Source organism: Rhinocladiella mackenziei, assembly GCF_000835555.1.
Source record: "Rhinocladiella mackenziei CBS 650.93 unplaced genomic scaffold supercont1.4, whole genome shotgun sequence".
Taxonomy (NCBI): Eukaryota; Fungi; Ascomycota; class Eurotiomycetes; order Chaetothyriales; family Herpotrichiellaceae; genus Rhinocladiella; species Rhinocladiella mackenziei.
In genome coordinates, this window is record NW_013550601.1 from 1,600,522 (window position 1) to 1,625,824 (window position 25,303).

The following is a 25,303-nucleotide window of genomic DNA, read 5'->3' on the forward strand; positions in this document are numbered from 1 at the left end:
AAGAATGACTTGAAGGGCATATTGCCGAGACACAGTCAAATTGGGTTAGACCGCGATCAGCCCCTGGTGTGTCCTGATAAGACTGCATCAGTGAGTGACCAAGATAACTGGAAAGAATATTCGAATGAGGGCACGAAATAAGTGATACAATCAACCAGTCTACGATGATTGTAACTGCCTGATACACCATTAAGACAAAACTTGGCACTTTTGCTTTCTATCGGGTCTTGTTCCAAAGCTAGTTTGTGTGTGTTTTTTGGGGGATTCGGGTCAGTAGGCCAGTAAGTCTTTCACCTGCCTAACGTGGATGAGCTTGAATAGGTTTCATTCAGCCTCCATCTTTCCTTCGCTGGTTATCAAGCTCTAGTTTGGAGACCCTTTCTTCATGCTACTTCTTTGTGGCTATGTTGAACATCCTTTATTTCTTTTCCTTGGAGAGGGACATCAGACGACCATACTCTCATATTTCCATGCTGGTGGAGAGCCTTCTTCATTTCTTGAGCCACAGTTTCGCCATCAGTTAAATCGGAGTGGAGTAATCTTCCCTTTCTAACGGCCTCCTTGTCCAGAAAAACAAAGACTGTGCGATCTGACGTGAAAAGCAAATCAATCTCCTCGCTGAGAAAGTAAATTACTCGTTAGCAGAACCATATTCCCAATTCTCGGGCGAAAATACTTACAGCGTCCGGCGAGCTGTCTCGGGGAAAAACAGGTAGCAAAGAATGGTGTTCATGCAATTAAACCCGGCAAATACCAAGTACATTTTCCATGAGGCTTTGTTTAATGCATAGGGGATATACAGACCAAGCCAGAAATTGACAAGCCAATTCATAGATGCCCCGAGAGCGGCGCCTCTGCTTCGAGCTCGAAGAGAAAACACCTCATTCGGATATGTTTGACCGACAGCGCAGTATATTGCTCCGAAGGCGGCCATGTATAAGTACATGAATGCAATAGCAGCCTTCGAGGCGACTTGATTGTGGAAGGAGAATTGAACGCTTTGGGTGGTAGAATCCCAATGAGGAGACCCGTAGCCTCGCATGAGTCCCCCGACGACCAGAAAGCATGTGCCCATGCATAATGGGCCAATGGTCTATCGAGAACGTTAGATCGACAAAGCCTGGAAAACTCCGGCATCAAAAAAGGGAAGGCGGGAACTTTGATTCTCACCATTTGATTCCGTCGACCATACTTATCTGCCATCCACATCAGGCTCAAAGACGTCACGACCAGGAGTGCACCGTTGATGCCGTTGGCCAAGAGTGAAGCTTGAGTCCCACTGACGCCTACTTGGGTGAAGACTTTGGGGGCATAATACAAACAGATATTGGGCCCGCTGATCTCGTGTAAGAATTGAATACCAGCTCCAAGAACGGTCCGGCGTCGGTATTCCTTCCTGAAGAACAAAGCATATAAAGACGGCGCGGGCATCGATTTCTCGTACTCGTTGATGATTCGAATCTCCTGGTATTCAGATTTGACCGTCTCATCATTCGGATTTCCTTCACCATGGAGTTTGGCCAGCACCTGTAATGCTTCCTCCAACCTGTCCTGCATGAAGAGCCATCGTGGAGACTCTGGTCGCCAGAAGATGAGTGAGGCAAGGACCATGACCGGGATGAACTGGAGGGACAATGGCATTCTCCATGCGCCGTTATTGCCTATGTTTTGGCTTCCATATTGAACCCAGTAGGTGGCGAACAAGCCCATTGCGGTGCCAGCATTCAAATTGTAACCAAGTCGTCCGCGGATCCAGACTGGTGCAACTTCGGCCGTGTAAAGGGGGACGGTTTGAATCAAACCTCCCGCTCCGAAGCCATTAAGGACACGTCCAACCTGAAAATGTTAGTCAGTCTGGAGGCGATCACAGGCAGGAATCAAACTTGCAATAAACATGGCTTGATTGACAGATGCCACTACGATGATCTGTCCGATCAGGTATAGCATCACCGCTACATAAATGGTCCGTTTTCTTCCAAGCCGATCTGCGAGGAAAAATCCCATAAAAAGCGAGCCACCGAACTCGCCTGCAAGAAGACAAGCTGTCATGGATCCTTGGCGAAAATCGCTCGGATAGTTGAAGTAGTTGAGGAATTGCGGCATGGCCAAAATACCTCCAATTGAACCAGTCTCCCACCCGGCGGTAAAGCCTTCAAGGAAGATGGGCGCGGCATAGTAAAGGTATTCCCAGAAGGTAAAGCTCTTCTTCATCTTGACGAACAGGCTCTGGACTGAGAGGCTTGTGGTTTAGAAAGAGAGAGTTGGATCAGAATCCAACGAACTCATATGCTTAAAAGGCATGTGAAAGGAGAGCTCGAGATATTTAATCAAAGAATGCGCCGATTAGGAGTTCTGTGGAAGGCTCCGAGAATCAATATCTGGGGCTGCACAATGTAAGATCCGTCCTGGGGAGTTGTAAGAATTAGTCCGTGTTTCCGTTTTATTATTGTGATTAGTGAGTCACGGACATAAAGCCATAGTTGCCTCCTAGATGCCATGTTTGTTTGGGGGAGGGGGCTTGGACGCGCGGATGAGAGTTTTTCCTTGATTCTTCCGGAGATAGTATTGAGCGCATCTACTCCTATTCGCTTGGCAAAACTCCTATCGATAGACCAACAATATCGGTCCTAGACAAGGCTGTCAGCTATTTGTCAATCACTGGTCGCAAAAATATTGATATTCTCCCACAGAGTCTTTTCGCTTTTGGAAGCCTTTTTGGTATTGTCCATTCAGATGGGAAGCTTTGCGGAGCCTTCTTCTTTCGTGTATCTTTTGGGGACTGGACTCGGTCACTCTCTTGCACCTCCTGTCCATAATTACATTGCGACCACCTTAGGCTGTCAATGGAGGTTTGAAGCTCATGAATGTCCTTCCATCAGGGAGGCTCTCGCTCTGATCCGAAACCCGACTTTTGCGGGAGCCATCGTGACCATGCCTTACAAGAAAGCGATAATGAGTCATCTTGATGGCCTAGACGAACTGGCTATCAAAATGGGCGCCTGCAACAATATCTATATTGCTCAAGACGGGACTTTACGAGGAACCAACACAGACTGGCTTGGAGTCAGTGGATGTCTCTTAGATGGAATAACGCCAAAGAAAAATCGACCAGCATTGGTGATCGGTGCCGGAGGAGCATCCAAAGCAGCGATCCACGCCCTGGCCACTATTCTGGAATGCAAGGAAGTCTACATAGTCAACCGAGACGACCGAGAAGTCTTGGAACTGGCCAGAGAGGTGAAGGCAAAGTATGCCGATTTGGAAATTCTGCATGTTGAGTCCCCGGAGCAAGCAAAAAGCCTTCCATCGCCGTACTACATTATTGGGACCATTCCAGATATTGAACCTATATCCACAAAGGAAATCATCGTCCATCAATCTCTGGAGGCCTTTCTGACGCAAGCGGCATCTAAGGGTGTCTTGTTAGATATGTGCTACAAGCCTCGTCGGACGAGAATGTTGAAGCTCGCAGAACGTTTTGGCTGGAGGACGATAGAGGGAATATCAATCATCGGTCACCAACTCGAGGAGCAATATCGACTGTGGTGTGGGGAGGACGCAGTTAGGCGTCTGCCGATAGCCGAAGCATGGAGGGTGTTGTATCAAGCTGCTGAGGGGAGCCGTGAAATTAATTTCTGAAGCTCTTTTGCATCGGTTGTGCGAGATGTTCTCGTTGAAACACCATGAACTCGAACTATCACGTTGAATAGAATAAATTAGATATGATGTAAGAAGAGGGGAGGGAGATATCCTCCCGATCCCAAGATGTCAAACGAATCTTAGCCCCCAAGGCTGGCCTTATGAGGATAGAAGAGAAAGTTTGAATTAAGTTGCATCGCGGATAGAGCGGATCTTTTCTTATCCGTCCGAGGAATCCCTTTCGCCATGAAGCCTTCCGGACCACCACAACTGAGTGATGTTGTTGAATGGCCGCCACCAGGCGACAATGAACAAAACGAAATATATGTAAACTCGATAGATTTGAGACCCCACAAAGATTGTGCTTGGTGTCGTCATGAGTGCCGAGAACATGAAGATAACAGTTTTCCAAGGGATCAAGGTTGCCTACGACAGTTTCGGTGTGGGATCGGAGGCCTTGGTTTTTATTCATGGTTGGACGTGCAGCAGTTCCCTTTGGTATCAACAAGAGAAGCTGTTGTTACATCAGCACCGGTCACTGCTGATAGATTTGCCTGGCCATGGGAGAAGCGATGCCCCAGAGCAGGAATACAGCCAGGAATTCTTTGCGCGATCGGTCAAGGCGGTCCTCGACGACACGGCCATCACCAAGGCCGTGTTGATAGGACATAGCATGGGTGGCCCTGTCTCCACGATGGTTCTTCGACTATTTCCTCCACTTATCGCCGGAATTGTCTACGTGGATTCTTTCTTCCACAGCCCAGAGAGCTATTTGTCTGGGATTGAGCGGAGGCAGCTAGGGGAGAAACTACAGCATGACGAAAACTTTGCAGCCTTGATCAATTGCTTCTGGACTGCACGAACGACGCCTGATGCTCGGACGAAGGTGCTACGGACAATGATGGGAACGGCAAGGCATGTCAGGGTCAATGCTGTCACCTCAGACTCCTTGCCACATGCATATCGGTGGGACGAAGTTTTCGAGATTCCAGCTCTCATGATTGCGACACCAGCAAGAGCGCGTATCGACTTACATTGGTTGCTTCACGTGCCCAAGTTGAAAATTACGACTTGGGCAGACCACGGCCATTTCTTGTTCATGGAAGATCCGGAACGATTCAATACTGAGATAGAAGAGTTTCTGACCGTGCATCAGCCACTCAAAGGTTCCAGATAGATCCCAAGGCTCTTTCCGAGCTCAAATCAGAGCTCAACAGTGCAAGTTACTGTAGCTTCTCTCAATGGCGTCCCAATTGAGGATTTGTGCATCGTCCAGCCACCAATTTGCCTACCAGGACAAAGGTATATTGATATCGTCTGAGTTAGGGCCAGCTCCAAAACTAGTAAGCCTGCTAGCGGTAGGAACAGATCCCATCTCCATTCTCGTTAGATCTGGTGGGCACACAGTAATCTGACCCGGATTTCTTCATTTTTCCCCAGCCCATGACCTCTACTACGCGATTCCATGATTTCCATGCACGCTGTGCGTGTTGAATGGGGATATCATCTCCGCTTTCGGCCATGGTGCGAGAGAACAATTCTAGGCTTATCCAACCTGTATAGCCCAAGCCATGAGGAGGAGGGTCAACAAACGCCTTCAGAACCTTCATCACGGGCATATAGCCTCGTTCTTCAAACGCAAACACTCTGGCATTTCTCGACCAGCTCATTCTGGCCGGTTGTCCGTCTACCCAAAAAGGATGTCCTGGTTTGAGAGGCGAATCTAATCGCTCACCATCGACTAATTGAACATAGAACACCCTCTGGGGATCGATGGTGGTCACCATTTTTGCGAGACTCGTCTCTAAGACCGCATCTGAATCCTTTATTCTGCCGTCTTCTGAGCTTGGGTCCGCCCATTCCCCGCCAGCGACATGGAAAGTATCTAGACAAATTCCGAAGTTGGGCCTATTCACGACGGCGACAATCTCCCACAATTGGTGCCACTTGTTTATAAACGTGCCCCAGCACAGGTTCTCGTAGGCAAAACGTATCGGTGGCGTCTCTTTCAGACCGAGATCTGCAATTTCTTGAAAGTCGGAAATAATGGTCTCCCTATCGCCTGTGACGCCTTCCCGCAAGAAGTTTGACGGGACCTGGATCGTGTCTGTCCGGAGAATTTGCGCGATCCGAAACCATAATTGTAACCTTTCAATACGCCGTTGGTGCTCATCACGGTCCAATAGCCCTTCATAATGCATGAAAGGCTGGAGTGCGATGATCTCGAGATCCTGTGCATCGCAGAGTCTTCGGAATTCTTGTGCAGCTTCTAAAATGGCCTTATCGGACAGACCGTCGTGAAGTGATCTGGCGAGGTATTCAAGATCTTCATAAAACACCTCGATTCCTGCGAAGTCTCTGGCTGCAGCGATCTTGGGGGGAAGCTCATGAAGCCATGCACGGCCGAGAGACATTGAAGTGATGGCCGGCTTGTACGACATATTGGGTCCTAAATGACAAGTTGCCAAGTATAATCGATGGGTCCCCTTCGGCAGATATTTGCAATGAGGTTTTCCAGGGGAGTGAGGGGTAGAGGAGAGGGGGTTTGTCGTGATTGCTGGCTTTGCGTTGACGGAATAAGTCATATCCGCGACCTTTGCAAGGCGCATCCACACTCAAGTCCGTAAGGCTAATTCGATTTTCTATTTCCTTTCTTGGGCCGAGGGCCGTACGAGGAACAGACTGTCGCCAAATCAAAGCTGACAAATGAGGCTTCCAGGCAACTGAACGTGGGGAGTCCATAGCTTTGGGAGATTGTTTTGTATCTCCGATCCTCCACGTCTGTCGCTATCAGCTGAATAACCAGGTACCAATATCCCGGCTACTTGACTATCTTAAGGTCATGGCGATGACACTCACTGCGAACCTTTTGGAAGAGTCTCGCCACTATGGCGATTCGCTATTCAGAGCGTTGTCAGAGAAAGAATCCCTCAAAACATTCCTCTTTGGATATCCCATATCTCATTCCTTGGCTCCAATACTACACTCCACAATCTGGGACAGATTGAATATGACATGGACATATTCATTTGTGGAATCTTTGGATAAGAAAGATTTCCTCCCATCATTGGGATCTCCGGAATTTGTCGGGGCTGCAGTGACAATGCCGCACAAGATATCCATGATGGAAAATGTCGATGATTTGACGGAAAGCGCACAGATGATTGGAGCCATTAATACAATATTTGTCCGGTGTGACAAGCGGGGCAATCGACAAAATATTGGGGCCAATACCGATACAATCGGTATCTATGAAGCATTTGAGAGAAATTTTCCCGGGTCTTCAAAAGAGATAGGGACTCACAGTGGTCTCATCGTTGGAAGTGGCGGGGCGTGTAGGAGTGCAATCTATGCTTTGTGGAAACACTTTCATGTCCAGGAGATATATCTTGTGAACAGAGCGACGGAAGAGGTTGAGAATGTTATTTCATGGATGCTTGATGCAGGCATGACACCGATGATAACCCACATTCAGACAGTGGAAGAGGCCAAGGCCTGTTCGGGAGTCTCATCCATAATTGGGACAATTCCCGATATTCCGCCAAAGACGGCCGCTGAAATCGTGGTACAGCAGATTGTGACGGAGTTTCTCCACAAGGAAAAGAAAGGATACCTGATGGACATGTGTTACTTTCCTCATCCACTAACTAGGTTGATTCGATCCGGCCTTGAGAGCGGGTGGACTGTGATTCCTGGAATCGAGCCATTGATATACCAGGGCATTGCTCAGCAGGCTCTGTGGCTCGAAAGGGAGGTCGATGACTCGGTTGCAGTAGATGCCGCGCAGAGAGTCAGGCATAGATGTGGCATCCAGAGTTCAGATCTCTTGAATGCCAATGGCGTGGCCAGAGGCCCAAAATTCTAATCCTCTTTCCCATTTTGTATCCATGTTATGTGGTCCTCAGAATCCCCTTCCTTTTTGGGGGGGGTTGTTGGCGGCAGCGAGGTGCCGTTAATAGACATGCAGCTCTGCTGCCGTATTGAATGGTCCCCACTGAGCCAGCAATGGTGTCTATTTACCTCTAATGTCATATCCAGATAGCTAAGCTCTATGACCTTCGGCTTCTGGAGACAAATGAGTTCCAAATCGACGCCGCACGCCATATGCCAAATTCACTGACCCTTGCTGTACAACTGTTCAAAAGCATTGTTGTCAAATCCTAGTTCTCGTAACCCATCTTGCTGCCAATTGCCTGACCACTCCATGATGTCAGCTTCAGCAAGTTGAATGTACATATCATCTACACCATCAACGAGGACGCCCGAGTCTTGTGCCAAGTGTGAGTCCCCTAAAATATTGGGATCGATCGATTTGGGACCAGGGACGTCCAAATCGAAATTCTGGAAACCGGATCCGGAAGATCTGTCGAGCATTGTGCTCGCGGAAGTGTGACAAATTGATTCGGACCCTGCAAATGGCGGCAGACAGCTCCAACTTAAGGATCGTGTGTAGTTTAGAGTATTGGCCAGGTCAGAGCATGTATTAGAGCTGAGATTTGCATCTCCTCGGAGAGGTCGCTCAGGCTGAGAACGGAGATAAACTGCAGAGAGCAAGATTTCATGCAGGGAATTAAACGCTGGCCAGTGTATTCCAAATTGCTGAAGCAACTGATCAAGCGGCTGTAATGTAGATGCTGCGGCTGCCTTGTCCCAAAACTGTGGAATTTTGACAAGACAAATTATATCCTCGATGATCCGGTGCAAGGCTGCGACCAAAATAACTGGAATCCGGCTGGCCCCATGTATTCGTGTAAATTGCCAGAGGGATGAAGAGAGAGTGGTGATGAGATCCAGGGTAAGAATATCGTGTTCTAAAGCATTCTCCCAGTGAGTTTGCATTGCCTTTCGCCGTCGGCCACCCAGGACCAAAAGAGTACATAGGTCGGTCAAATATCGCACAAGAGATTGAGGATAGTAAGAACGGATGTAATTTTGGTATGACTCGGCTGTCACTGTTTGCGTGATCTTCAACAACTCTCCATGTTCTGGACTGTAAACATCCGAATCGATTTCACGATCAAGGTTTGAGAGCAGATCACCGAGACGGTCAATTTTCAACACTAGAACATTAAAGGTGCTCAGAATCTTTGCTGGAATATCAATATCTGGTTTATATTGCGAATTTGGTGGTAGGTTTGGGAATCGGGGAGTCTCCCACTCTTCCAACCCATCCTCAGGCAAGGGAGGGGGCCGAAATGGAGACAAAGTCGGCAGGATTTGCCCGAATCTCATCGCAAGCAACCTCTCAAGAACAAAGCATCCCAAGAGGATGTGAGGTTTCCTAGTATGGTGGCCTTTGGAAGATTCAAATGTATTTGGACTTTTCAGATTTTGACCAATGTGATAATACTGCAGCAAACGTAGAGCATGTCCAGCTAGAAGCCATGAGGCCTTCCAATGACCGAAACCGAGATTTATCATCGCCATGATGAGAAGTGCTTGTACATGGCCAAGGTCATGTTCATGGTCTTCTTCCGGGATTAAACCTCGTGCAGTGTTATACACCGGATGTTGATGCAGGGCGCCAGTTTCAGGCAGTCCAGACCTCCTGCCGCCCTTGCACGACTCAAAGGCAAAAACAGCCCAGAGGGCAGCTAATTGGCCTCGTGGGCTTTTTCGGCCGCGACGATCGAAGTCACCGGAGACTCGGGATTGATGGAAAGTTCGGAGCAGCTCGTGAGGCTCCAAGACTGGAAACCAGCAGTTTGTATACGCCAGGAATTCGTCGATCATGTGTTTGGCGTTTCCAGGAAGAAGTCTCGGGAATGGTGTCCGATTCCGAGTGGATGGTGTACTTTCGAGCTCTTCTGTCCAGTGACTGGATTCTGTGGCATCTTTGTTTGATTCGGTGTCACGCAGGGTGGCGTGGGGATCAGTGGACGAAGAATGAAGGAAGTCCAATTCCTGAACATCCAACGCCAGGGGAGTATCTAGTTGATTGCTTTGCACCGGATTCAATTTGGAACCCCTGGCTGAAAGCGGCTCGTGGGAAGGGACCTCTGGGTCAGTACCAGCCGCAAATAACGATTGCCAATGCCTTGCTTCTCCTTTCTCCAGAGCTGGCAGAAGAACGTCAACTTCCTTTGCGATAGTGCTCTTCTTCCAAGATTCGAGCATAGTCTCCTGGCTGAGGGACGTTTCTTCACCCGGATCGGGCTCTTGCAAAGAGAGAAGCTTTCTCATGTCGCTGGTCAAGCTGGAATCACGTCGGATTGCAAATCCCAAGAGTCGTTCAAGGCCGCGCACGTAACCTTCTACCAGTCCTCTCTTTCGGTTCGCACTCCCGTATATACATGTTTGACTTGCGGTTAAACAGGAAGAACATTGGGGTTCGCCGTTGCACTTGAGCTTTCTTCGCTGGCAACGCTGACACGCCTGGAATACTCTGGTGGTCATTTTGCAACATGTCTGTCGTCATCTTTATCAGTCTGTGGGAGCTGTAGTCCTGGTGCGTATATGGATACGCCTCTGTCCAGAACTCCACTTGGATTAGGATAGTACGATACGATCAACCTCAGTTTGTAGCATGCAATTAAAAAAGGGCGAATCCCGCGGGACCGGTTTGCGGGGAGAATTGCCCAGGAAAACCCCGGCTATTGTGTTCCACTGTGTTCCGACCTGAGGGCGCCAGAGGAGACTCTTCTCTGGCTGCCCAGTACGTAATCCTACTGTAACAACTGACAAGGCCACGTCACACGTGCGGTGACGCCCCCCATGGCGACTCAACTCAACGCTCGACTCACCTTCGGGCACGCCCTCTGCCACCCATCCATTGAACAACTGGAACATTGCGCGAGAACAGGTCTCCTTGCAGCATGTTCTTATCCCACTCGGTGGCCCTCTCATCACCACTACTAGATGGATCCAGATGCATCCATTATCCTGGTGGGAGTCCGCGGTGCTGGAAAACGCACGTTGGGTTTGATTGCTGCTACCGCTCTCAACTGGAGGTATATTACGGAGGACCTCTACTTTGAGAAGACGACCGGGAAGACCAGGGCAGCCTACATCGAGACGTATGGGAGCCCATCTTTCTACAAGAAAAATGTCGAGGTCATTCGCAGCATGCTCTTAACGCACCGTGATAGATGTGTAATCGAATGCGGCTGGGGCAGCTTATCTTCGGAAATCCACGAACTCCTTCAGAACCTCTGCGCAACCCATCCGGTCATCCACATCACTCGCTCGTTGAAGCAGATCCAAAGTCTTTTACAGCTAGACAAGTTCCAAACTTCTCTCTTTCGACGTGCGGATGAATACCACCGGGAGTGTTCGATCTACGAATTCTACAATATCCACGACTGGACTGACCAAGACACCTCGGGGGAGGTCCGACAGTCAACTCTGTTTTCGGCATTTAGGCTTAAGGATGCGAAAGCTCAGTTTTGTTCGTTTCTCGATCGGGTTCGCAAAGATGGCTCAACGGCTTTAAGTTCCCAAATAAACCGCCCGCTCTCAGCTATCCCACTGGTCGAGAGAAGGTTTACGCACATGGTGCCCATTCTTCTCTCGGATCTGGTGACACGAAGCCCGCCGTTGGGTGAAATGGAATTCATTGAAGATGCTGTGGAACTGAAGATTGATGCATTCTCGCGTCATGCCGGACAACGTGTCAGTGAGAAAGTGGCAGCGCTTCGAAGACATTTTGGCGTTCCCATCATGTATGGCGTGGCAGTCCCTAAAGAAAAAGGCACCTCCACGACGGGAGAGTGTTATACTGACGCCCAAGTTCTCAGCCATGGCCTTCGCCTGGCAGTGGATTTCCTCGTGGTCGACATATCATGCCTGACAGCAGACATTCAAAACGTTCTGTCGAAGAGGCGCTCTACACGGGTCATGGGTCACTGTGAAATTCCCTGGGATGACTACAGTCCCGTTCAGAAGGGTATCAATATGTACAGAAAGGCCGCCGCGCTGGGATGTGACATCGCCCGGATTGTCTATGTGAATGGTACCGAGCCCACCGGTAGAGAGATGCTGGACCAGTGTCTGACAGCATTAAGAGACTCGGTCTCTTCATTTGCGAGTCATCGTCCCGCTTTGATCACCTATGGCGCTGGTTTCTCTGGCTGTGAAGCAGGACAGATTTCGAACGAAATATTGACGCCGGTCTACCATCCAGAACTTAGTGACCGGGAATCCGGGCCACACCGTCATCTGACCACCAAAGAGGCAATGAAGATTCGTTTTCAGCAACGGCAGCTTGACCCTCTTCGGATTTATCTCATAGGAAATGTGTCTCTGAGAGTGGCACCAGCCATGTTCAAGGCCGCTCTCGACGCGGCTGGACTCGCATTCGAATATGTTGCCCAAGATACGATTGATGGGGACGGACTTAAGGAGCTGGCCAAAGACGACCGCTTTGGTGGAGCCAGTATCACCTACGGATTCAAAACGATCGTTTCACCATATGTGGACTTGAGGAGTGAACATGCGATGGCGATTGGCGCCGTCAATACCCTGTTGCCCTTGAGGACAAGTGCTAACGTTGACGCGCCGTCTGGACAGGGGCTGCTAGTCGATCGCGGTCGGGCTGGTCCAATTCACGGTTGGTATGGTGACAATACAGACTGGATTGGGATGACGGTTTGCATACAACGCAACCTGTCTCCAAGGAATGCGATCCAACCCGCCAAGACAGCTGGACTAGTTCTTGGTGGTGGTGGGATGGCTCGCGCTGCTATTTACACCATGCTGCGACTGGGAGTGAAGAACGTCCTTGTCTTCAACCCGACAGCAGAAGACCCCAACCTCCTTCCCCAGCATTTCAATGCGTGGCTGCAATCTCATGGGCGAGACAACCAGATGGTGTCAGCCCTTCTTGACACCCAAGAACCATGGCCATCCAACACGGAGCAACCTATCGTCATCATCTCTTGCCCTGCAGTGATCACCGCAAATGCCGCAATTGCCCCAAACGCGGAGGTGCCTTTGCAGTGGTTACAGAGTAAAACAGGCGGAGTGGTGTTGGAAATGGCATATAAACCTCTAATAACACCACTACTCCAACAGGTTCAAGACCTCCGCACCCGGTCAGGACGGCCTTGGGTCACGGTGAATGGGCTGGAAATGCTGACCGAGCAAGGAAGTGTACAATTTGAACTTCTCACCGGTCGGAGGGCTCCACGGCAGACCATGCGTATGGAGGCGCGTAAGGCCTATGGCGAGGAAGAGCTCGACAAGAACATCTGACGAGAGTTCCGCAGGACAATCTGAAGACTCGGTAAAAATTTCCCACGGAGAAGATCTACTCCGGTCTTCCGGGACTTTCCTTGGTGACTAGGACCAAATATTTCCTAATACATAATTGGAGAAATGATCCTTAGAGCCTGCACGGAAAAGGTCTCCTCCACCAACACACACTCAGGCAGATATCGCCCGCAACTTCCTGTCAAACTTTGTATGCCAAGAGAATATGAATTGAATGCTCTGTCTGTGCAACAACTGGTCCTGCCAGTTTGCTGGTATTTATACACGTTTGTTGACCCCTTTTCTTCTCCTATTCCTACCCCTATATCCTACACATGATTGATCCCCTATTCCCGGTAGAGGGGCACATGCTCCTATTCAACCGTTCAACACTTCCCATATGCGAAGGGGCATTGGTGAAGCAGACTGTGTTCCTTGCACCGAAAATGCTACCAGCAACAACAAATAAGGCTTCTTGGACCCTAAGAGATTTTTTTGTAATACGTCGTCTAAGACAAGGACCTGACTTGCTCCGGAAAATATGAGATCCATTTTGTTGTTGACCCAGTAGATCATTCACGTGCTCTAGCGGGCATCGGAGGAGAGTGTTTCCCAGCTGGCGGTCTGACCAGATGTGCCAGACAACGGTCTAATCTCGAGGAGAGCTGCATTGGACAATATCAAGCTTCGTGAGACCTCGTCCGTCCCAATAGGTTTGAAGGAGTGGAACCCCTTCATTTGAGATGATCTTCATAACCTCAGCTATCGAGGCGCCGACATTGACACAAGTGCACCCCTCGGTACGGTGATATGGGACAAGTAACTTCCGATTATCTACTCTGACAGGGTAATTTTCTTCCAAGTATTCGGAGTGGTAGATACATGACGGTACACATCGGCGAAGAGAGGGAAGGTGCCAGAGTATAGGGAAGCTGAACACCTTTTGGGGACATGTCTAATCCTCTGTGGATGTCACCCATTTTGACGCATTGTGGAAAAAAGTATCTGAAAGGAGTGTGCGCCATTGTCTGCGTGATCCTGGCTTGGTAGCTTTTGGTTTCTCAGCAGGTATTACTGGAGCATTCTGATTGATGAAACCACAAGTGTCACTCCGGTGTCTTTCAGGCGGGGGCTTCGAGGGCTTCTGGAACCCGCATCGATGAGGGAAGCCAGCACGCTTATTGGGCAGGCGAAATGTCGTATTGGTATTTCTCAAAGAACAGCACCTCAAGGGGAGGCACACTGTTCTAGCATTCCGATTATAGAAAGATGTACATCTTGACCAGAGACACAAGAACATCAACGAGAAAGGAAGCCATGATTGTATAGACTCAGTATTGCATCTTCCATTAGGCAGCAGAATATTTATCTCGAGTAGGTGTTTTTTCTTGAATAATCCATCAATGCACTCAAGTCGGAACTTTGGCAAGGCAGAAAGGCGTCTTGCCGGACAAGTCCTGATCAGTCATTTTCCTCCTGAAACGTTAAATGGAGCGAAGAGTGTATGCTAGAAAGTATTGTTTGATGGTACATGTTTTTTTTGTCGAGCAGTGTTCAATTAAAGAATCCACGCTGCCCACGATGGCATTCGATAACATTCGATCGAGAGCATTCTAACAACATCAGTCTATCTTGAGAAGCGCGGGTCTAGGGCCCCTCAAGCATACGAGAGTCTGAAACTGCGACCCATTACCATGGAATGAGGACAGTTGTTGACGGCTATCTAGACAACTTCAAGCCGGCCCAAGGTGAAACAGCCGACATTTAGGTCTCAAAACGGACATGGAGATTGGTGGTATTTGTTGGAAGGCAAATCCAAAATCATATTGTCCAGTACATTGTCTTTATGTTTTTATTGCTCCCAAAAATCTCACAACTTCGCCTTAGAGGCCGTGCCCATGCCCGGTGCAAACGTCGTTCCTCGCCCTCCACTGAGCGTTTGGACGATTTCATCCACAGCGTTCAAGATCCATTGGCTTCCTTCGTCGCTGGCAAGCCATTCGCCACCTTCAACGTCCTTCTCTGCCGTGCCATCCTCGTACGCCTTACGTAGCCCGAACACGTGGCTTGTGACTTGGGGTCCCACGCCCGTCTGGGCGCGCAGACATGCAATGGCCACGATTGAGGTAAGCACCCTACCTACTTTAACGGGGGATGTCGTGAACGGGTCCGAGAGCAGCATGCCATAATCAGCGGCGAGAATGTGCACGGGGAGATTAGGGTGAGACGCCGCGAGCTTCTCATACAGCTTGTCCTCGAACGGGTAGTAGACGGAGTTCCATAGACGGCGGCCCCGGGCCATGACCTCGTCCACGTTGCTGGAGTCAAGTTTCCGCGACGCCGGAGGCGGGATCTGGTCAAACACATCCTTAGGTAAGCCTTCGCGGAAGGCGCCCAGGCAGTTGATTGTACGGGGAATGCCGTTGAAGGAGATGCATTTCAGGCCGACTTCGCGCATCAGTTCGGCGGCCTGTGTTGCCGATAGTGGTGAAGGGAGTGTTTGAGTGAGCTGGTACAATTCGAGCAGTGAAGCGGGCGAGTTCATGGTCATCGTCGCCGCTGTCGACATGGTCAACCACGCGGGGACACCGACGCCCTTTTCCCTGGCATTGGAGGCTAATCGCGAATACGTCGAACGGATAGATGGTGGTGCTTTCAATGTGCCGGGAAGAGCGTGGGCGGCATTGATGAGTTGTTTTAACGGTTCAGAGAGCTTCGACATTGAGGGGATTGTTTCTTGGTACGATGGGTTGCTGGAGAAGCATAAGTGTCAGCATCGACAATAGAGGTAAGTCCATGGTATTTTTAGCGTCAGAAGTCGGAGTAGGCGTACATGCTTGATTTCGTCGCCCTCGTTGTCGCCCCTGGCCTTCGTCGACCTCGCCAGCAGTTTTATCACACATGCACACCAGACCCTCTCCGCGGATGATTGGCGGATCCCTTGGGCAGTGCGAGGTGTAGTTGTCAGATAGACGGCGATATCTATATGTCCAAGGCTATGCAACGGGAGAAAAACAAACCCAGGTCACGGAGAGAAAGGCACAACTACGGAGTGAGAGGGAGAGAGGAGTGATATTGAAAGGACGTCGGCAAAAAGAAAATCCGGCGGACGGGAGGCAACCTCGGCACCAAACGAAACCCACTAGAATTGATACAGATTAGTGCCTTGGCATCTGAAAGCACCGGAAGAATTCCCAGAGGAACTCGGCGATTCTTCTACGTCCGCCCAATTACCATACTTTCCTCAACTCTCCTGCGTCCTTTGCGTGGCCCGCACCAGATATCGGCGTTTGGTCCTACTCCATACGGCAAAATGCCATCCACGATGATTGGGCTTTCAACGCTTCTCTGATGTAACACCGCCTCAACGATCTGCACTCACCTCCAAGTCCGTGCGACCAACCGGACTTATGATTATTAGACGAGGTGTGATTTTGATGGCCAGGAGAAAGAGTGAATACCCACGGGGTACAAACCATGCACAGAGGGGGGCCCGACATCCAGGGTGTCCATATCTTACCCCAGATTTCCCAGACTTTTCATCTTTTATACTCTCGAGTACTTTCTGCTTCAAAGACTTCGGAAGTAGGCTGAGAGTTTGTCTTGGAATCTCGATTTGTCTTGTCCAATCCTGATACTTGTTGCTTGCCCAGTGTCTGCCGCGCCCCGCTAAAATGGCTGCAAAAGACCAAGAAAAGGTTGATATGCCGCCAGCCACCGAGAAGCCAGAAGAAACGCAGAATGAATTCGAGACGTCTGGCCAAGTCCTTCCTGGTGACAAGGATGTGTCGGTGTCGGTATTGCTTCATGATGCCAATACCAAGGCCCTCACACGAAAGCTCCTTTTCAAGCTGGACACAAGGTATGGAATTATTGGAATCATTGTGGACTCTCTCACTCCCTCATGCACGACTGACTCCTCTCTCTAGAATCCTACCTGTTCTCGCCGTTCTTTTCCTTTGCTCATTTCTCGATCGGACTAATGTTGGAAATGCCAAAATTCTCGGCTTGGAAGAAGACATTGGTATCGATAGTGACCAATACGCCAATGGTCTGGCCATTTTCTTTGCCTTTTATATTGCCGCTGAAGTCCCCAGCAATCTGGTGCTCAAGAAAGCAAGTCCTAGGATCTGGCTGGCCTTCTTAACTGCTGTTTGGGGCATCATTGGCATGTGCTTGGGATTCATTCAGAATTATGCTGGATTTCTCACTGTTCGAGCCTTTCTCGGTCTTGCAGAGGGCGGTCTCCTCCCTGGCATGGTTCTCTACCTCTCTGGAATGTACACCAGAGGCGAGATGGCCCTCCGCATTGGTCTCTTTTACACTTCAGCCTCTCTAGCCGGTGCTTTTGGTGGGCTCCTCGCCCGAGGTCTATCATCTATTGGCCCCCATGGAGGTCTCGATGCAGGCTGGCGATGGATCATGGTGATTGAAGGTCTCTTAACTTTTGTCGCCGGCGTTGCGGCTTATTTCCTGCTTCCAAACAGCGTGACCACCGCCTGGTTCTTGAAGCCGGAAGAAAGGCAACTTGCCCAGAGACGACTTCGAAATGACACTTCTACGCACTTGCCCGACGGTCATCACACCGAAGGAACTGAGAAGTTCCGATGGTCAGAAGTACGCCGGGGAGTGTTCAATGTTCAACTCTGGCTCTCCGCAACGGCATACTTTTCCATTCTGTCTGGACTGTACTCCTTTGGACTATTTGTACCGACGATCATCAAAGGATTGGGCTACACGGCCAACGAAGCCCAACTATGGTCCGTTATCCCTTATGCGGTTGCGGCTGTCATCACCGTCGTGGTGGCGATCGCTTCCGACCGTCTGAAGCTGAGAGGGGTGGTCATGCTGTGCACATTGCCTCTGGCTATCATCGGCTACGCTGCAATTGCCAATATTGACAAACACGACAACAATACCAAATATGGCATGACATTCCTGATGGCCACGGGCTTATATGCCAGTGTCCCACCGGTCCTGGTATGGAACTCGAACAATTCGGCTGGACATTACAAACGAGCCACCACCTCGGGACTTCAACTTGCTATAGCCAATTGTGGAGGATTTGTCAGTTCATTCATTTACCCATCATCTGAGGCACCGCAGTACCACAAATCCCACACCATTATCTTGGGCCTGTTGGTCTATGCTTGGTTCGCGTGAGTCCTCACACCAATTTCGCCGGCGTGCTGCATTGCATCTCAACTGACTCTGGCAGGATTTTGTGCAACGTTCTCTACTGCGCCAAGATCAATCGTGATAAGGCCAGTGGAAAATATGACAAGTACATCGGATATGGAGATGATCGAGATCCTGAGTTTAAGATGGTCCTGTAAATGAAGAGGATGTTCCGAACCAATGATATCCTGGCAAATAAGTGCATGAAGTCTTAGCTTAGACATGCGCTTCCGGTATGAAGGAAATGGTGAATGAATATGGGTTTGACGATGCAAGAGAAACATGCAGAAGGTCGTTCTCCGTCTCTGTGGAAAGAGAGAGGGAGACGCAAACAAACACAGCCCGATCAATGTCTAATCCTCGAAGTAAACTCGGGATAATTCCAGTCCATCTTGACGATTGGTCGATCGTAAATGCAACCCAAGTACCGCAGATTAAGGGGGGCGCTCGGAGAGAGAGAGAGAGGGAGAAGCGGGGTACTTGTTCAACAATATCCCAATTCCAACCGTTAATCATCTCGACACAGCCGAGGACACAATATATGAATTTGCAAACCCTTCTGACTCTGAAACTGCCACCAAAAGGAAACGTCATCTTCCCAGATAACCAATTAGTGAAAATGTCTTCATCCCGTCCTCCAAATCCCAACCAGCTAGCCCCATCTCTCCCTGGCTTGACCACCCACATCACCGGCCACAACAGTACTGGGAAAGCCATCGTGCAAGAATCCCGACCTGGAAACTGGACGATATACGATGAGAAACTCATGGCCTTCAATGTCGTCTACACAACATCCCAATTCCCTGCCAATCTCAACGGTGATAGCGACCTTAAAGCCCACGATCAAGTCATGTCAGGGGGGAAACTAGGTCTGGTCAATCCCCATGGCACTGTCTGCCGAGTTGTCGACTTCGCCCCGGGGTTTGAGAGCATAATGCACCGCACACAAAGTCTGGACTATGGCATTGTCTTGGAAGGGAGCGTGGAGTTGATATTGGACAGCGGAGAGCGGAAACTGATGCAGAGAGGAGATGTCGCGGTACAGAGGGCCACAATGCATGCATGGAAGAATCCTAGTGACACGGACTGGGCCAGGATGATATTCGTCCTGCAGGATTGTGAGAAGTTGGAAGTTGGAGGCACCGTTTTGAAGGAAGACTTGGGCAGAGGACTGGAAGGATTACCGCCGAGTGGGAATGATGCTTAAGGCAAATGAGAGTGTTGATGAGAGGGTTCAGCCTACAGTTTCTTCTAGCTAGGACCTAATCTATTGGTGTCTATGAACGGGGCGACCTCTGAAAGCATGTTCTTCCTTTTTCTTTTTTCCCCCCGACGAGGCTCTGCGTTAAGTGGTGATTGGGCCGGGGAAGCCCCGTCCTGTAAACTTGGACTCAAATCCTTGGCCGACGAGCCCTTATCCCTGTTCAGTGGTTACTGGGCCCACGAGTTGGCGAGAAACTGCTTTGTACTTGTCAACAACCCACATCTTGGGTATTACTTTTGTATCGACGTGACAGACACGCTCAACCTCTTTATACTTCATCTGGACATATATTTTTTTCCTACAACCTGTATCTATCTTCACCCGTTCATCGCCTAGCACAAGTCGCAACCGTACCTGGGCTCTGTGCCGCGTCTCCCAAACTTGGCAACCACTTGTCCAACACCTCAAAGGAACCGTGCTTATCTTCTCATAGCTGCCCAGACTTCTGTCAGTTCCTGTCAAGATCCTGTCAGATCCTGTCTCGTGCGATTTCCGCATGAGCGCAGACACACCTGCCAACCTGGCCAAGTGAATACAGCAATGTGCCGAGGCTGCGGCCACCCGAATCGTGAAAATGGGATGGCAACGGAGTTCGTCTTTGGGACTAGAGAATTCCACGTCTATGAGTCGAATACGGAGTCGAGGTGAGTCCGATGTGGAGAAAGAGCCATTATCTCGACTACGACACGGTCACGAGTCCGACAACGACGAACTCTTTGACGACGATGATCCCTCTGCTGCTTCCTCACGATCGACATCCTCCTCCTACAAGCCTACGCCGGTGAAGAAAGCCTACAATCCCACGAGATCATCCTCCCCATCATTTCTCGGAAGAATGCCTCGATCCATCATGAGATATCTCTGCTTGGGCGTCGCTGCCTCGTTGCTCATCTTCATCTTCTCTCTCGTTCGATTGAGCTATAACTCGGACAAAGAGATTCAAATGGCCCTGAAGGAGGAGGTTATTAAACCAAAACCGCCGCCATGGGAGAGTTTTCCATTCCTAGAAAGATACTATGGTGGAATACGATCATTGGTCCCAGCCAAGTCAAACGTTCCCGAATATCCCCGGACCGATGACGAGGCGCCTCCCGAAGACTTGGATGTCGCCAGAGAGGTCGAAGAAGACGAAAAATCAAAAGAGAATGAAACTCACCAGCGCCGGAAACGAACAATCCGAGCCAGCAAAAGATTCGATCCATACCCGAATTACACCTCTCCAGAGTATGTGGCCGAGTACGGTGAAAAGGTGGACTGCTTTTTGGATGCTCAAAACACTATTTCCATTCCGCCGGTACGGATTTACGAAGGAATTCCAAAGGGATTTCCGGACATGGTCATGGGCTCTGCGCAACTGCTCGGTCTCCGAGACGACATTTGCTATGATCGATTTGGTCGACTTGGTCCATATGGCCTCGGTTACAGCATTAATCGAGGTGGAAGTGGCGCCCAACAAGAGGGCGAGAGAGAAGGAGCCGATTTAGTCTGGGAACAAACCCCGGAAGTCGATTGGAGGAATGTTCACTGGGCCGATGCTCAGCAAAGATGCGTCCGGGCGAATCAACATCGTTTCAAGGAACTACCGAGACCACGACTCGATACCTTCCGAGCAATGCCAGTGGGGAGCGAATACAAGAGAGATGAGCCATTCAACTTTTCGTCAATGCCGACGAAAGCACCCTCCAATCCTCGAATCGGTGCGGAAAAACTTCCTCGCACCGCCGTGGTGATTCGAACCTGGTGGGATTACCCCTACACCCCTGAAGATAAGATCTATCTGCGATCACTGATCTCCGAGTTGACCATGTTGAGCGGAGGAGAATACGTCGTTCATTTCCTTATTCAGGTCAAAAGCGATGATGTTCCCATCTTTTCGGATGATGAAACATACGCACGTGTCCTTCGTGACTCCTTACCGGAAGAATTCCGTGGTATGGGCACTCTGTGGACCGAACGACAAATGCTTCTGATGTACGGCGGACTAGAAGAGACATGGATGCGAGACCTGCCTGTCCATGGCGTCTATCGGAGCACATTCATGCCAATGCAGTATTTCGCCTATCAACATCCCGAATACGACTTTTTCTGGAATTGGGAGATGGACGTTCGCACCACCCACCATTGGTACCATCTCTTCGACAAGGTGAGCCAATGGGCCAAAGCTCAACCACGAAAACTTCTCTGGGAACGCGACAGCAGGTTCTACGTCCCATCAGAGCATGGTTCATGGGAAGACTTCAGTCAAATGGTTCGCATCCAAACCGAGCAAGGAACCAACAGCGCCAACAATCTCTGGAGCAGCCTAAACCGTGCCAAAGATCCCGACGTCCCCGACGGGATGAGGCAACAAGGCGACAAACCTATCTGGGGACCGGAACGTCCACTCGACGACGATGTAGCCTTCGAAGGCGATCCTACTCCGCCCACTTCTTTTGGCCAAGACAAATACACCTGGGGTGTCGGCGAAGACGCCGATCTCATCACTTTCAACCCCCTCTTCGACCCGGACGGAACAACCTGGCTCCTTACAGACGACACGACCGGCTACAACATCACCCGCGGCCGTCCTCCACGACGCACGGCAATCATAACCGCCAGCCGACTCAGTCGCAGACTCCTCGTCACCATGCATCGGGAGACCGCCGTCAAGAAACACACCATGTTCAGCGAAATGTGGCCCGCCAGCTGTGCATTGCATCATGGTCTCAAAGCCGTCTACGTTCCCCACCCGGAGTACGTCGACCGCAAATGGCCGACGAATTATCTCCAGGCCGTTTTCAACGGCGGTCGCAACGGTGCTACCGGCGGCTCTCGCACCAGCGTCTTCGGTGATCGCGAACATAATTTCCGTGGCACCACGTGGTATTATAATGCCGGGTTTCCTGAGGTTCTTTGGCATCGATGGTTGGGCATGCGCTTTAACAGTGCCGGTGGTGAGCAGGAGGAGGTCGCTGGTGAGGGACGCATGTGTTTGCCGGGCATGCTTTTGCATCCGATCAAGAGGGTTGATTTAGTTCAGGAGGGGAGGAGGGCCGATCAGTGAAAAATGAAAATGCCCCTCGTCATTTTGTGCTCGTGGATACGGGAAAGAAGCCATATTTGAAAGGGGCTCAGGAGTTGGTGGCGTCGGGGCTAGGTTGGAAATGAGATGAGTGAGGGACCAAAGTACATATCTTTGAATTCAGACAAGAAGAAATGCAAATACAGATGCCGCTTGAAATCGGACACAATGACGATTCTGGACGCCGTAGTCTACGATCACGACCAAATGCCTTGTGAGCGTCTGGTAGATGATTTTCAAGATTTTGTATTCCCAGTTCTCATTCCCAGTCCAATCCACGACACACTGTCCTGCTCAGCAGGGACGTGTGACAGATATGTGGAGGGGGAGTCCTGAACTCACGCTAAATTCGATAATCGAACGAGGGAAAGTGATCGCTTCGGTTCGAGGTTTGTTCGCAAAGGAGATCAGATCATCAATCGAAGACCTCGCCCTAAAGTTAAGTTATATGCAGCCCCGCTCCGGAAGCAGTGTTTGATTCCCCAGATAACAACCAACAAAGACTTTCTTCAATCCCAACCTTTGTTCGGAGCGCCCATGGCCGGTCAAAGAGTGGGTTTCATTGGGGAAGAAATTATGTGCACATCCCCTCACGTCCTCCCAAGTCTGTCCACTCAGCATCGGGCTCCAACTAAAGGCGGCTGATTATCCGAATTCCACATATGTGCACAGAGAATGAAAAGTGATGATGACGGAATCTAGCACCGCATATTGAACTTGGGATTCCGATCTGACGTGAACGAACCCCAGTATTTCTCACTGGCAGACTGGCCATTGTCGCCGATGGCGTCGGCCTTGTTCGGCTCATCGAACGCTTCGAACCAGAAGAGATCGACGCCCCAGTCGAGGAGCCCGCAGACAGCCGAGTCCCAGTAGGTCTTCATGTTGTCATCGCCGGCTTTGGCGGCACCGGCGTCAGTCCCACCGGTTCCAGGCCACCCGGTCTCTGATGCATCCAAAAATCAGTATGATTTTATTCTGACTACGGTGTCGCAAAAGGGGAAAAGGGGAAAGGAGAAGAGGAAGGAACTCTTGGGGAGGGTGGTGATCTTACCGCCGTTCATAAAGTGGATCTTGTCCAGACTCCCCGTGACTTCCTGGACGTGACCTAGCGCCTGAGCCATATCGTCGAAATAAGTCTTGGTCGCGTTGGAAATGTCTTGGTATTGCCAGTATGAGAAACCGTTGGCGAGGCTATAACCGCATCAGTTTCCTTCCTTTTTCCTGGGCGAAAGATGAATTGTTCCGGGAAAGGGAATTCATACATCAAGTCAAGCCCACTGGTGATAATGGAATCCATGGTTCCATTGGCCCAGCAATTCCAGCTATCGGCAGTTCCAATCTTGGTGTCGGGATAACTTTGTTTCATGTCTCCAATCCAGCCAACGAGTTCTTCGGCAGTGTAGGTACCTCGATACATGCCCTCGGATCCGACGGTGATGCCATAGAGGGTGTCCCCGTAGGAAGTCGGGTCGGCGTCGTCCACGGCGGCTTTCTCTTTTTCATAGGCGCCACCATCTGGCCTGAGCACCGTATATGTCAGTTTCCTTCTGCGAAAAACCTGCCATTCCGAACTTTACTCACCAGAGGCCGAGTAGGACCTTGATCCCAGCGGACTGGGCAGCTGGGAGAATTTCTGAAGGAGTATCGCATGAGTTTCCGTATTGGTCGGTGGAAGAATAGGTTCGAACGATCTGAGCGTCGGTGTTTCCTTGAATCGCTTCAAAATCCTTCTCGAAGTCGCTTTGAGTCTTGCAGCTTCCGTCAGTATTGGTGTTTCCAACTGCAAAACCCAGAGTGCCAGCCGCGGACACTGCCAGCGGTGCCGCGAGAAAAGCAGTGGAAAGAGCGGTGCGGTATTGCATGATCGAATTGAGGAGCACGGAGGTAGGTAAAGGGGGTCGGAGCTGTTTGCCAGTCGTAATATACGCGAAAAGAAGGGCCGTCACAAAGGTAAAGGTGACTGAAGAGAATGACTGGAAGGAACTGTGTTTGTAAATAAAGTGAGAACAAAGATTAAAGGCTGAATGACATGGAGAGAACGAAGCTGGCAAACACACGTTTGGGGACTCGCATCCCTCTGAATTGACCCGCCAAGAGCACGTAAAATTAGCGGCGAGTTCATCCTCCTTTGGGACGAGGGTGACGCCGCCCTGTGATGACCCCGGCTCGCACACGGCCCCCATGAACTCACCCGTCATAGGGGCCAAAATTATTGGCGCCCTTTGGTGCAGATGGTGCGAACCTTGATACCAGCCACGCTGGCGGTTGATAGCTATGATTGGCTTTTGGCTTCAACGCTCTATTTTCCGGGTATCACGATGGTCAGTGTCAAGTTAGTGGACAGGCAAGAGTGATACGGAGGCATTGGCGAGAGAATTAACTGAATTGACTAGTCGACTTGATCACTCTCAGAGTAGCAAGATAATAGCTTGCTCTCTGTACCACTAGCCAGTGCTCATTATGGGAAAAGGGGATATCGTTCCTATTTAGGATATAGAGGGTCCAGCAGGCAAATCTACTCCATGGATCCCCCCTACTTCATAATCTCTGTTCTTGTCAGTTGCATGAGGCGGCTGCATACTAGGCTACAACACAGACAACAGCATAGGCAGCAATGCTGACAGGACACTGTTCAGATAGCTATATAGATAGGCTCTATTCTCCGATCGGATCCGGTCAGAGAACCTTTCAATTCCCGAGCACTCAACAACAACGTACACCTACTGATTGTTTGACATCAGTTCTGCCTTGGTCATTAGCACGAGCAATAATTATCGGCGACACTTGTTAAAAAGGACCCTCAAAGTGCTATGCCGCCTGGGCATCCCTTTGGTCGGGCTGGTTCAGGAACCTGAGGAGTCGGAATAAACCTCTGTCAAACTTCGTGGATTGAAAGATGTGCTCTGGCTCTCCTCATGAGTGCAGGATAGAGCCCATCTATATATCTATCTAACCAGTGTACGTCACCA

At 50.1% G+C, this 25,303-nt stretch overlaps 12 protein-coding genes across 12 annotated transcripts; 7 read left to right on the forward strand and 5 right to left on the reverse strand.

Moving 5' to 3' along the window:
* Window positions 1-383: 383 nt before the first annotated feature.
* On the reverse strand, window positions 384-2,211 carry Z518_05721 (uncharacterized protein; the record flags this gene model as incomplete). The annotated part of the gene is made up of 4 exons (XM_013416532.1): window positions 384-618; window positions 681-1,093; window positions 1,171-1,836; window positions 1,909-2,211. The coding sequence occupies 4 exons, from the start codon at window positions 2,209-2,211 to the stop codon at window positions 384-386; spliced, it is 1,617 nt and encodes a 538-aa protein (XP_013271986.1).
* Window positions 2,212-2,931: 720 nt separating this feature from the next.
* On the forward strand, window positions 2,932-3,639 carry Z518_05722 (uncharacterized protein; the record flags this gene model as incomplete). The annotated part of the gene is made up of 1 exon (XM_013416533.1): window positions 2,932-3,639. One exon carries the CDS (start codon window positions 2,932-2,934, stop codon window positions 3,637-3,639), a length of 708 nt encoding a protein of 235 aa, XP_013271987.1.
* A 376-nt stretch (window positions 3,640-4,015) lies between these two features.
* Z518_05723 (uncharacterized protein) lies at window positions 4,016-4,816 on the forward strand (the record flags this gene model as incomplete). Its single annotated transcript, XM_013416534.1, has 1 exon — window positions 4,016-4,816. One exon carries the CDS (start codon window positions 4,016-4,018, stop codon window positions 4,814-4,816), a length of 801 nt encoding a protein of 266 aa, XP_013271988.1.
* A 175-nt stretch (window positions 4,817-4,991) lies between these two features.
* Z518_05724 (uncharacterized protein) lies at window positions 4,992-6,080 on the reverse strand (the record flags this gene model as incomplete). Its single annotated transcript, XM_013416535.1, has 1 exon — window positions 4,992-6,080. The coding sequence occupies one exon, from the start codon at window positions 6,078-6,080 to the stop codon at window positions 4,992-4,994; it is 1,089 nt and encodes a 362-aa protein (XP_013271989.1).
* A 401-nt stretch (window positions 6,081-6,481) lies between these two features.
* Window positions 6,482-7,504, forward strand: Z518_05725 (uncharacterized protein; the record flags this gene model as incomplete). Its single annotated transcript, XM_013416536.1, has 1 exon — window positions 6,482-7,504. The coding sequence occupies one exon, from the start codon at window positions 6,482-6,484 to the stop codon at window positions 7,502-7,504; it is 1,023 nt and encodes a 340-aa protein (XP_013271990.1).
* A 248-nt stretch (window positions 7,505-7,752) lies between these two features.
* Window positions 7,753-10,035, reverse strand: Z518_05726 (uncharacterized protein; the record flags this gene model as incomplete). Its single annotated transcript, XM_013416537.1, has 1 exon — window positions 7,753-10,035. The coding sequence occupies one exon, from the start codon at window positions 10,033-10,035 to the stop codon at window positions 7,753-7,755; it is 2,283 nt and encodes a 760-aa protein (XP_013271991.1).
* A 462-nt stretch (window positions 10,036-10,497) lies between these two features.
* Window positions 10,498-12,831, forward strand: Z518_05727 (uncharacterized protein; the record flags this gene model as incomplete). The annotated part of the gene is made up of 1 exon (XM_013416538.1): window positions 10,498-12,831. One exon carries the CDS (start codon window positions 10,498-10,500, stop codon window positions 12,829-12,831), a length of 2,334 nt encoding a protein of 777 aa, XP_013271992.1.
* A 1,867-nt stretch (window positions 12,832-14,698) lies between these two features.
* Window positions 14,699-15,550, reverse strand: Z518_05728 (uncharacterized protein; the record flags this gene model as incomplete). The annotated part of the gene is made up of 1 exon (XM_013416539.1): window positions 14,699-15,550. The coding sequence occupies one exon, from the start codon at window positions 15,548-15,550 to the stop codon at window positions 14,699-14,701; it is 852 nt and encodes a 283-aa protein (XP_013271993.1).
* A 952-nt stretch (window positions 15,551-16,502) lies between these two features.
* On the forward strand, window positions 16,503-18,164 carry Z518_05729 (uncharacterized protein; the record flags this gene model as incomplete). The annotated part of the gene is made up of 3 exons (XM_013416540.1): window positions 16,503-16,690; window positions 16,758-17,987; window positions 18,047-18,164. The coding sequence occupies 3 exons, from the start codon at window positions 16,503-16,505 to the stop codon at window positions 18,162-18,164; spliced, it is 1,536 nt and encodes a 511-aa protein (XP_013271994.1).
* A 461-nt stretch (window positions 18,165-18,625) lies between these two features.
* On the forward strand, window positions 18,626-19,213 carry Z518_05730 (uncharacterized protein; the record flags this gene model as incomplete). The annotated part of the gene is made up of 1 exon (XM_013416541.1): window positions 18,626-19,213. One exon carries the CDS (start codon window positions 18,626-18,628, stop codon window positions 19,211-19,213), a length of 588 nt encoding a protein of 195 aa, XP_013271995.1.
* A 631-nt stretch (window positions 19,214-19,844) lies between these two features.
* On the forward strand, window positions 19,845-22,313 carry Z518_05731 (uncharacterized protein; the record flags this gene model as incomplete). Its single annotated transcript, XM_013416542.1, has 1 exon — window positions 19,845-22,313. One exon carries the CDS (start codon window positions 19,845-19,847, stop codon window positions 22,311-22,313), a length of 2,469 nt encoding a protein of 822 aa, XP_013271996.1.
* Window positions 22,314-23,029: 716 nt separating this feature from the next.
* On the reverse strand, window positions 23,030-24,196 carry Z518_05732 (uncharacterized protein; the record flags this gene model as incomplete). The annotated part of the gene is made up of 4 exons (XM_013416543.1): window positions 23,030-23,277; window positions 23,386-23,525; window positions 23,597-23,854; window positions 23,916-24,196. 4 exons carry the CDS (start codon window positions 24,194-24,196, stop codon window positions 23,030-23,032), a joined length of 927 nt encoding a protein of 308 aa, XP_013271997.1.
* Window positions 24,197-25,303: the final 1,107 nt, after the last annotated feature.